The sequence below is a fragment of the Geospiza fortis genome, unplaced genomic scaffold, assembly GCF_000277835.1.
Source record: "Geospiza fortis unplaced genomic scaffold, GeoFor_1.0 scaffold1303, whole genome shotgun sequence".
In the NCBI taxonomy this organism is placed as follows: Eukaryota; Metazoa; Chordata; class Aves; order Passeriformes; family Thraupidae; genus Geospiza; species Geospiza fortis.
Genome location: NW_005054495.1, coordinates 692224 through 704590, shown reverse-complemented (window position 1 = coordinate 704590; position 12367 = coordinate 692224). Strand labels below are relative to the sequence as shown.

Here is a 12367-nt window from a genome sequence, read left to right as displayed (position 1 = left end):
TTTCTTCTTCATGCTTCTTCCTTCTTCTCCATGGGTTTGGGTGGCATTTTGTAATTGAGCAGAAAAGTCTGCATTGTGGGCTCTTTGGGATCAGTTGCTGGGTTAAAAAGGAAAATAATCTAGGTGTCAGTTCTTAATTGGATAGTTTAGTCTTAAAAGGCCTTGTAACAAGAGATTGTTGGCCATTTTGTGCCTCCTAATTAAAAGCTGCTGAACTCACAGTAGTGAGGCTGTTTTACTGATAAGAAATAATAAACACTTGAGTCCCAACATGAACTACTGTCTCAAGTGCCTTCAATCCAGACCCAGAGAAACCCACAGCTGGTACCCTGACACAGTGCAGAGGTTGCTGACAGTGCTGTGCTTCACTCTGTGACAGGCACCGTGATGACCCCGAACTACATCGACTCCAGCAGCCTCAGCGTGGCCCCGTGGTGCGACTGCAGCAACAGTGGCAACGACGAGGAGGAGTGCAAGAAATTTCTGAATTTCTTCCAGGACAACACATGCCTTAGTGAGTACAAAATTAGGTGTCTTTTAATGTGTTGCAGTGTGTTTCTGAAATTCCTTTGCTGCTTAAGCGTGTTACGACGCATCAAGGCCATCACTTTGCACTTTGTCGAGCGGGGTTCTGTTGTAGGTGTAAAAATTAAAAGAATGAGCAAATATGCCTGATGCTGTGGTTTGTGGACATGATTTCAAACATGAGAAGCTCTTGGGGAAAAAAATAGAACCCAAAGTTGTATGATCTTGAAATATGTTTACATCACAGGTCATATTTGGAGCCTAACAGTCAGGCAGCATCTTTACCATGGAATTGCAGCACCTGAGGGGTTTCTGTATAATTTAAGAACTTCATATAAAAAGACATGTAGTTTAGGATATGAAGGATTTGCCGTGAGTAAGTATAAATTGGATTGTGCTTGCAATTTACAGCCAACTTCATTTTTTTTAGGATATTGGATCTCAGATGCCTGGTTTTAACACAAGCCTTGATAGTAACTATTGTAAAGATCTTGTTAAATTATTGATTTTTTTTTCTGTCGGATTCACTTCCAAATTAGGGGCTATTATAAATTTCAGAATGGCTCAGTGGAGTCAATTTTGGCAGGTTCTCTTTTCAAATTTCCTGTCTGCCTGGAGCGGCATAATTGGATGATGTGGAGTGTGCATCAGAGTTTTAATTTCAGATAAATGAGGAGACCAAAAGAGCTTGGCTTCCCTAGCCTAGCAGAACAGAAGTTGAAAGGATATGTGATTGTCCTCTGAAATTGCATTAGCAGGGCAAACCCAAGGAAGGGAAGGGATTACTTCACCTGCAGGACAATGTTGGCATAAGATCAAAAAGGGAGATATTTGCCATACATATTTAGGCTTGAAATGGGAAAATTTTTAACCATCAGACTAAAGCTAAGAAATAGGCTTCCAGTAGGAGTTTTGAGGGAAAAAGTGGTTTAAAAGTCATATTTCATCAGCTTATGCAAAGAAGCAGATATCATTGCTTCTCTCCAAAACAGTAAATGAGCTCAGTGATCCAGACTGGCCCATCCAGCCCTACAGACTTGAGCTGATGCTGAGGCAGGGCTCAGTATTTTACTTGAGGGTCTGAAAATCCCCATTGGTAGCTTCTCAAGAGGCAGCACTGCAGTGAAGGCACAGGGAGTTCTGTGCACAGAAACCTGAGCTGCTCTGTGGTACACTATTTATTAAGCTTCGGAAGAACGAATCAATTACTCAAGTTCATTTAACAAAAGAAAAAGAGAAAAGAGTTCAAACTTTATGAGGGGTAAAATTTAACAATATGCCGTAAGACCTTCGAGCCTAATGGCAGTTGCCATTTATATCTATTGCAGAAGCTCGGATTTTATTCATTTGTGAATGCATTAATTTCTAGAGTGTTGCAGGTTCCTTTTGGAACATAAAGACAGAGCGTTTCCTTGTCCTTCCTTTTGCCATCAGTACAAAAGCATTAATGAAGACAAATCAAAGACATTGGAGGTTACTGGAAGACAAATTATGTCATCCTAGCTGCAAGATCATGTCTTCTTCAGGAAGAAATTAAAGGTGTTTCTGGATTTTCTACAAAGTTTCGTCTTTCACATAGAATAGGAATTTTTAGAAATTTTATTTTCATTAGCGAGACTTCCACTGCCTGGAGAAAATGTCATTAAAATCCTTCCCACTTCTTTTATACAACACAAAAACTTATTTTTCCACAGTAGGAAGAAACTAGGAATTTCTTGCTAGTCTGTTTTTCAGTATATTTCCCCTTCAAAATGGAAAACAAGCCTGATATTTGGGGCATTTACAGCAAAGATCTAGTTGAAGTTGCTCATTATAGTGGGGCTGGACTGGAAGACCTTGAAAGGTTCTTTCAACCCAAACAATTCTGTGATTCTGTCATAGAATCGTATAATATTTCAAGTTGGAAGGGACTCATAAGGATCATTAAGTATGATTGTATGAAATAATTGAGGACTAATTGTAAAGGCCACTTGTTACTTTGAAAACTGGAAGGATTGCAGGTATTTCTGTTGCCATTCTTGCAACAGTGGAAACAATGAGTTACTGTGATTTTAGGAAATACTGTTTTTTATATTGCCTTATTCATGGAAACACAAGAAAACTTATCATATCCCCCTTCCCACTTTGTCTCCATTAATGCAGCTCATTCTGGTGTTTTTTACAAGTTCTTCTCTTTGCATCTTGAAGTTCTGAGAACTAATATCAGAGTAAAATACATCTTTTTCAGAAGAAAATTACATGTAAATTATTTTATAAGGAAAGGAATGGCACTGAGAAGAAGTGTTAATAACTTCCACATATTAGTCCCCAGTGAAATTGTTTGATTTATTGTACAAAGAATTTGAAATAAGAAATCCCCAAATCCTTGTTGAATCCCCAAAGACCCGATTAAGAACTGTTTTTCTATTTGTTTATAAAAAAACTCCTACCAATTTACTCTTGCTATAAACACACTCTTTAATCCTGTGAAACTGCGATAAGCTTTTTAACTTTTATATTCTAAAGTTTTAGTTTAACCATGTTTCCCTCACCGAATTATGCAGATTTTGATTGAAAATGGTAAGGAAAAGATTGCCTTAGTTAAACTATTTTGTAGTTTTAGGCATATTAGTTTTATTACAAGAAGCTGAAGAAATAAATATTTATCCAGTTCTCTGTTTTTAGCTTGCTCTGTAACTTCACTTGCCTAAATTAGGACATGACATTCATACTGTATTTTAAATGTTGAAAGTAAATTTTTGAGTCTTTGGGATGGTAACAAATATGATTATGGTAAGTCTTAAAGCTTCTATCAAGAATTACTGGAAACATTACAAAGAAGAGGCTGCACCAAATAATTATGTGACCCCAGATTTTCCATTCATGTTTCTGATAGGTTCAAAAATAAGACACAGTTTTCAGCATAAAATTGAGTTTCTACAAATACACATTTTAAATGTAATAATAATAATAATAACAGCAATAAAAAACAGCTCAGTTCTGCTTTTTGCCTTTTTTTTTTTTTTAGAAATAGAAAATTGCCTGTAATTTATTTTCACAGAAAATGCAATTCAGGCCTTTGGCAATGGCACTGATGTGAATGTCTGGCAGCCAGTCTTACCAGTACAGACCACTACAGCCACAACCACGACAGCTTCCAGACTTAGAAACACAGGGTCAGAGACCACCAACAATGAAATACCCTCCCACAATGATTCACCAGCATGTGCAAACCTGCAGGTAAGAGTTTTGTACTTCTTGTTGTGCATAAATGAAAGTTTTTCATAGGTACCTGTCGAGGAGTCTCACACTGCCTAACTAGATGCCTGCCTCAACTGGAATATCTGTTTATTCCCATGGTGTAGTTACAAGCTGCATATGTTGTGAGCTGTCAGACACTCTTATTTTAAATCAGGAACTTGCATATCTCAAAGTGGACTTTATTGCCTCGCTGTCTCAGAAACAGGGGATGGTATTTAATTTCTTATCACAGGTTTGAATATGAATGTGGCACTCTCCAAATCCTGCCAGGATATGTCAGATTAAATTAATCCCTTGAGTACTCCTAATTCAGAGGGAACTCTTAATGTGAGCTAGCATGTCCTGCTGCCTTCTTTCTTATGTTATTGGTATTAAACTCAAGAAGGTTTTTTGGCTGAGTAGGTCTGGATATTATAGAACATATGGTGATGCAAGCTACACATTGAAGAAGCTGGACAAAGATAAAACTTTTGAATCGGGCACTCTGCTGAGCTGAGGTCGAGGTCAAGATGTGATTTTGGGCAATGGCTGTAGTGACTTTCTTTGACACTTAAATTAGGCTATTGATAGTGGATCGTTGATTCTGGATTTAGAGGCTCACCTCTTGCTAAAGACTAAAAGACAGTTTTTGCAGCTCTTTGAAAGATTGAAGGGCTTGGGCAGGAGAAGACAGCAGAATCAAGGCGGGAAGAAGTCAGTAGGAAATGTAAAATGAAAACATCCTTAGGCCAGATTGGAATCGGGCTGTAAAAATTTCTGGTGGTTTAAATACAAAATTAGGTCAAGCAGGGATAGATCAGCTTGTCCTGTTTATTTTTGTCTTTACAGAAGGAAAATTGCTATGTGACACAAATATAAGTGTCCAAGCTTTAAGGTCTCAGCTGGTATTAAGATAATTTTTTCTGTATCTCTGGATTTCACTGTTAAAGCATTGATTTTTCACTTCCTATTAAAAAAAAAACCACTTTGTTTTCTTAATATTAAATGGTTCCCTGTCCACTGAACTAGAAATATTTTATTTCTAAGAAGTATGTTTTGCTTCTTAATTTTTTCCTGCATCGCTCTCTCTCCTTCATCCTTTTCCAGTTCCCGCATCTATTTTGCATTGGAAAATTGTATCTGTATCAACATGAGGGACATTTCAGAGACACAAAGTATCGGGGGTCAATGATAGAGGGTGCTGAGTTTAGGTCCTTCTGTTTTAATTCTGTTTTTCTCATCAATGCATTCATTATTATTTAAGCTTTGTAAGTTATTGATAAAAGAGACAGTTGGAGGGATATATTGCTATTTGCAATAGTCATTTAAACAAATAGGATATACTGAAAGAAACACAGCCTTTTAAACCTGAAACTTGGAATATCTTGCATTTAGAACAAGACCTTGATGGGATATTGAGCCACTTCATGTTATATTAAAAAGTTGTGTTATGGGAGAGATCACATTTTCCTTCAGTGTTTGTACAGCCCCCTGTAGAGTCAGGCCTCCAGATGCTACCAAAGTACACATAATAAATAAAGAACTGAAGAAATGGCAAGTGATCACAAATCCCATTGGATTCACTTGAATTTGCAAATGTTCCTTAGGCCTGAATAGATGTTCTTGTGTTTTGAAAATTACTTAAATTCTTCCCTGTCCTTCCTCCTGTTACTGTGGCATTTTGAAGTCACATCCCACATGAGTTTATCAGCTCTGGTTTAAAGCTGTGCTATGACTTCAAGGGTACCCCCTGATGTACTTGGCACAAGAAATAAAGGTTGGTAGGGAAATTAGGTTCCTTTAAATAAATGATCTCTGGTGTTTGGTAGAAAATGTAGATAAAGTCTGCACTAAAATGTCACTGAAGTTATGTGAACCAAGCAGTTCTATTCCTGTGAAGCACAATATTCCATGCCTGCCACTTCCTTCTCTCAGAACTGAAACACAAAGAACAAAGCTCTAATATTTTAATGCATTTTTCAAAAAGTAACTTAAAAACAGAGCCAAAACAAGCCCACAATTTTTAAAAAAGAAACCTATGTTTTTTGGACAGTATGGTGCCACTTTGCATGTGAGACTTAAACCCTAATGCAAATTTTATAAAAGAACCGGTATTCATATTGCACTTGGAGAAGGGTATTCATTCCAAGCCTCTCCTCCCATGAAAATATGCCTTTGTAGTGTTTTCAAAACATGAACTAGTGCAGCCAAAAGCTTTTTTATATGCTTAGCAGCTGAGCTGAAAGGTTTCTAAAAGGCAATATAGCCTGAATGCTGTGAAAAGTCAAATTACGAGCATCAGTCTTAGCCCAAAACAACAATGGCAGAGGAGGGCTAAGGAAGTGGTCATTGAGATGCAACAGGGCTGCATATTCTAGTTAGTGGGTTAAAAAATACAGCAAAGGAAGAAAGAGCAGGAAGTGATTGATTAGTATAAATTGCCAGTGAAAGAAATACAGCAAGGGAAGAAAGAGCAGGAAGTGATTGATTAGTATAATATGGCACAGAAATGAGCAATACCAACCTCCCGGGGCTGTAAAATACAGGGCACTAACCCAATCTGCCAGGAGCACCACTGACTGAGCAATTTTTGATACATTTCTCTCTGACTTGTTCAGAATGGTCATGTGAGGAGCAGGACTGCAACCATGGTTTTGTTGCTGTGCCGTGTTCTCCTGCACAAGGAAAGCTGGGAATCTGAAAGGTGGTGGATGCTTGAAGAAAATACGAGATATTTTTTGTTTACCTGTACTCAATATTTACTTCAAAAACCTGTTGAAGATTTGGAATTTAAAATAATGTTTATTTTCGTGATGCTGCTTAGAAGTTGTTCTTCATTTGAACTTACCATTGCTATGAGAATTTGCAATTCATTCTATTATGGGGTGTTGTCTTATTTCAAATTGGTACAGCAAAATGTTTATTTCTGATATCTGCTTACTTTATGTTTACATATACATGGATTGTTTGAGATACTCTTTTTTTTCTGTCCCTCAATTAAATCAGCATTCTCTCTTTGCTAGGAAGATGCTTGATTTATTCAAGAATCCTTTAAACTCTTTTTATGAACCTGACTTCTAACAGAATTTGCTAAACACAGTAAATAGTAGTTGGGTTTATATGAAATGCTAAATTTAACTATATTTGAAGTGCCTAACATCTTGCAAAGAATCCTCAGCGCCATATAAAAATAACATAAAGTATTGTGAACAAAAAGGAAGATGAATCCCAACAGCACGTTCCTTATACAGGCAGATTTTATTAAGTAATTGCCAACCCTATTTTTTTTTTCTGGTGGCTTCACTCTGATGTTTTCTATTTAACTGACATATATGTTAATCCGTCATTTTCAGTCATAACTTGCGTTCAGTATGCCAGTCAAAAAATGGTTCTGGTCTTCCAGTCTCATGCCCTACCCCCACTGCCTGAACCATCGTGTTGAATTATTATAAAGGGACAAAAGAATGAGTTTGGATGTGTACTCACACCATGTACTCTTCAAAAAAAGGCTGCCTTTGCGTTTAGGAGAGATGGATAGAACTGAAGGATGATAATGAAATGAACCTCAAGTGATAGATTGGACCAGTTGTTCCTGGGTCATTGCAGACATAAATAAAAAACAGACTTCCACGCTGGCTTTTCTATAATATTTTAAAGGATGTTTTGCAAAAGACAAAAATTGTAGAAGTCAAGATGGTTAAGGACATTTAAGTAAATACATGCATCAAAGTCTTGCTAGCTAGCTCTATACTTTGCTTTCTCATATTTATTATGTCTTGCTCTTGCTTTGGATGTTCAGCATTCAAAGAGAAATTAGGGTTGTTGTGCTTTTGAAGAATGTAGCAATGGACAGATATAATTGAGATCCATGACTCTTTGGCCTGAAGACAAGTCCAGTATGTAAATGTTGTTGTGCTCTCAGCAGAAAAATTTTAAAACTATGAGATATGAATTGAAAATATCAAGCATTTTGTGGGGAACATTGGGAAAGAGAAATCTGGATACTTACATATATAAATTCTTTCTATTTGCATGTAAGATTTGGGGGTGTTTTTAGCAGATGTGGCCATAATGCAAGCCACTCTTCCATAAATTCACGTAATTCTTATAATAGTGAATCCTAGGACAAAAGCAGGAGAAAGGGCTCACATTACTCTGAGGAGAGCAGGAATTGAGTGTGACTGAGACTGAAAATGACTCTGCTTTTGCCCTGTAGATCTGTCTGTGCAGACCTTCAGCACTGTGCAGGGAGCTGCTAATCTGGTGGGTTAAGTACCCTCTCTAACTGCTTAATGTTGCTTCCCAGGTGCTAAATACAATTATTCAAAGCATTATGTAGATGTTTGGAGAGGGTTAAAAGCTCCAGTGCAGCATTCTGAGGATCAGGACACAGCAGGTGTGGATCTCCACGGGCTGGTAATTGGGTGGTGGGTGAGCATAAGCAGGAAGCACAGGCAGTGCGTAGGGGAGGGAATGGCACAACTGCTGAGATGGAGCACTGGGGTGGAAACAAAGCTTGTTTTATCCCCTGAGCACCACTGTTAACTCACCCATAGACCTGGCAGCCTCTTTCCCCCATCCCTCACACAACCTGTGAACTTTTTGTGATATACAAGCACTGACTTTTCAAATGCCCTGCCTGCTCCATCCCTTGGGAAAGTCCTGCTTGGACCACTTCCTCTGGGCATTCCAGCTACACAGAAGGATATAGTCTGGGGCAAAAGATGGACAACAATATAAAACTCCCAATGCTGTGCCAGAACCAAAAGAAAGGAGAAAAAAAAAAAAAGACTTAATGTTTTCTATGAAAAGATTTAAATCTACCTCCTGTATTTCCAGGATTAGCTGACATAATGGGGTCAGCCTGCTGGTAAGAGTGATTTAGAGAACACTTATTGGCAGCTTTTCTGCTAAAAAGGCAATGTCTTTAATTTGCTTTAGTGGCAAGTCCCTTGTACCTAAAGAAGTCTTGAGTGCTTTGTGTATACAGATTAAGATCTGACAGCCATGGCTAACTTAAAGTTTCATCTTTAATCTTACACTTCTAATTCAGAGAGCACTAAATGAAGTTCTGTTTTGCCACAACAGATACTCCTTTGTCCATTGATTTCATTGACACTGGTTTCAGGCATGTTAATCCTTGTTTTCTTCAGCACCATGCTGGAGTGGGTCCTCAGAAAATGTGGATGTACAATTCCCTGAGACTGTGGTCATTTACTGCATGACTCTTGCCAGATCCAGAGGAGTTGAGGGGAACATCATGGAGACATGTTGGGGTTTTCAGTCTGTGTGGAAATCCTGGTGTTTCCTGTCAGAAAAGCTGCCTTGCTGTGCAGACAGTGGATCCCAGTGCCACAGGCTGGTTTGCAGGGAATGTGTGTCGTGTTTGTGGGGTGCCCCATGGCAGGAAGGAATGATGCATGTGACTCCATGCTCTTAGAAGGCTAATTTATTACTTTATGATCTATATTAAGAATACTAAACTAAACTATACTAAAGAATACAGAAAGGATACAGACAGAAGGCTAGAAAGAGACTGAAGAAAGCTCATGCCTCTTTCCAGAGCCTCAACACGGCTTGGCACTCATTGGTCACGAAGTCAAAACAATTCACAGCAGAAACCAATGAAACAATCACCTGTTGGTAAACAATGTCCAAACACATTCCAAAACAGCAAAACACAGGAGAAGTAAGTCAGATAATTATTGTTTTCATTTTTCTCCGAGGCTTCTCAGCTTCCCAGGAGCAAAATCCTGGGCAAAGAGATCTTTCAGAAAATATGATGGTGACAAATGTGCACACACACGTTTGTGTTCATGGTATGGTTGTGTGGGTGCTCCCACTCAGAGCTAGACTGAGCTTTTCACCTTCTTTGCCAAAGAATTGCAGGACCACACAAGATAGGTTGTTTTCAAGTTTGTTGAACTTCTGCTGAAGTTAGAGATGTGATTCATACAGCTGGTGAATGTCTAAGTGCAGGGGAGTCCTTTGCCTCTCTTTTGAGCAGAGAGGAACAGTGGGAGGATGTGGCCAAGGATCCAAACCCAATAGCTCAGACACATCATATCACTGTCAGTGCTGCTGTGAGACGTCAGCCATCAGTAGTCAGGAAAAAATTGTTCTCATTTACCAGGCTTGGCTGAACTTCTGAGTTGAACATCAGGCCCCTTACAAGATCAGTTATGATTTGTGGAGTGAAATAAAGGCTAAAACTTTACAAGAGGAAAGTAATCACATCTCTGTTGTTATCACCAGTGCTTAACACTCAGTCTTTTTGGCATGGAGATCTCTCTGTAAGACTGGACCTTATATTTAATGATCAATACTCTGATTTTTAATGTTTGAAGTTGGGTGTAATAAACTCTTTCTGAAAGACAGTGACATGGTTTATGTTGCACATTAGAATTACAGTTTAAATTGTGGGTTTCTGATTAGCATGCTTTTCATGAGACCAAAATATTGTGCATGTATACTGCTGAAGAGCATAATACTTCAGAATTATTTCATCAATGATAAAATATTTTATGGTTCATTTAAAAAAAAAGTTTTAATAGTCTGAGTGTCTTTAGTGTATTATAATAATACAGCACTTTATAGCAGACTGTAAAACTCCAGACTACAGTTTTAGGAATTGTGCAATTTTGTTTTATAGTTTAATAATTGTTCAATTGAAAATGAGTATGAGGTTACTAAAAACCAATTTAACGACTTTAAAAAATACAGCGTTGTGAAAATGCACTACAGACTTTTACAGAAAATTGAAAATTTTTGGGGGAGATTATAGTTTTTATCCTCAGAAAGAATTTTGCAAATTATTGCTACTAAAACCAGATTTGCATTTGCAGTGTTCCCCTAAGCTAGTTATTTCTGTGTTTCACATGAGTATCCTCTTAGAAGAATACAACAGAAATACAAAATGCTAGAATAAACCAGAATCCAGAAATTAGATCTCATCAGATAAGCCAAATCAGACTATTCGTAGCCCTTGTTATTACTTTATGTGGTTCTTCATCATATTGAAGGTATTCCTAATGTCAGCCAACTCTAGTTCTCAATCAAATACCAAGTCCATCATGTATTTCCCTTTTAAAACAGATAGCTCACTACAGTCTGCAAAAAACAGCCATAAAAAGGAGTACAGTATTGTAAATTAATTTTAGGGCATAACTACCACCAATAAAAATTCTAGGTCATTGCATTGTGATGGTACCTGTTTAATCATATTGTCTTTGGAAGTAGAGTTCAGAATATATTGTGCCTTTATGGGACCTGACAGAGTGCTTTGTTTAAGACATATTGTTTGCTATTAGCAAATATTAGGTTTTAGTGATGGCTCTGCTCCCATCTCTACTTGCTGGAATGAAAGAAGCTCTGGTTATGCCAGCAGGCTCATCCTATTCTCAAGCAAGAGTAGGCAAAGGGATTTTTCCACCAGGTTTTTAATAGAACAGAAATCAAGAGTAGAAGCCTTGAAATCTTGATTTTTTTTTAAACAGAAATAGCTGTCAAAGCAGTCCTTCTTATACACCAAAATCTCATCATACTAGTTATCTCAGAAACTCCTAATGAAAAGCTAGTCTTGGCCTTAAAAACCCAATTAATTGCTGTTAACTTCAGTGCAACTATCACCTTATAGCCTCTACTTGTTCTGAAAACCACATCGTCTTTGAGTGCTTCAGAAACAGTAAATACTTTGCTATTATAAACTGTGTTAGTGCATTAGGTTATCCTCAAAAAAATGTATCCACAAAGATTCATGAGGAAAACCACAGTAAAAGGCTTTATCAGATATAAATATATGAGATAATGAATACAGTTGTCAATAGAGAGATGTTTCTTGCTCAGGTATGAAAATAGCTCAGCAGTTGCCAGAATTGATCAAAATTTAACACATAAAATCTTTATCAGTTCTGCCATTTTTGCAAATAATTGTTCTTTCCTAGGTAAGCAGAAGAATTTCACAAGACTTCTATAATTGAAATGTACTTTTAAACACTTTTATTGAAGTGGTATTGACAATTTTGTTTTGTAGTATGATGGCTGAGGACAAATGACAGTGTGGAGGCTGAATAATTCTGGTTAATGGAGTATTTTAGTCAGAGATGCAGAGAGTTTTATGAATTACCTGACTTCTCTCTCTTGGAGGGGGATGGTGCAGAGGGGGTGAGAGTTTAGGGGAGCAGGGCAGCAACTTGTTGTACAACTTCCTCAATCCCTGGAGGTGAAGGCTCTCTAACAGAGAGGGACCTGATGAGTTGTGCACAGTCCTGGTGCAGGGTCAAGGGGTTTGCCTTGTCTCTGGTTCCCTGAAATCCCCAGAGGTGGGAGAAATGTTCCTGGATCGTGGAGTAGGGGCGTGGGGTTGCCTGCCCCAGAGTTTTTTCCCAAAAGTGGTGTTCCCTGAGATTTCTGTGACTCCCTGGGTATATGAGTGGGTAGAGAAGAGCTCAGAGATGGGAACTACATTCACATTGTACTGTAATTTTCTCATTTGCTGTCACCCTTGGTGGCTCTTGAAGCCTTGCAGACACTACTGGCCACCATCTTAATGACCAGCATGTTGTTTCCATAGATGAGCTATCTGTTTCCTACAGCACAGCAAACCTGTGCTCTTTTCTGGGAC

General features: G+C 38.1%; 1 protein-coding gene across 1 annotated transcript in view; it reads left to right on the top strand.

Annotated features, from left to right (window-relative positions):
• Positions 1-12367, top strand: part of GFRA1 (GDNF family receptor alpha 1) — a 132864-nt gene that overhangs the window by 103890 nt on the left and 16607 nt on the right. The window contains 2 exon segments of the mRNA XM_005428634.2: positions 380-514; positions 3566-3744. Of these exon segments, the coding sequence (XP_005428691.2) occupies positions 380-514; positions 3566-3744 (314 nt within the window).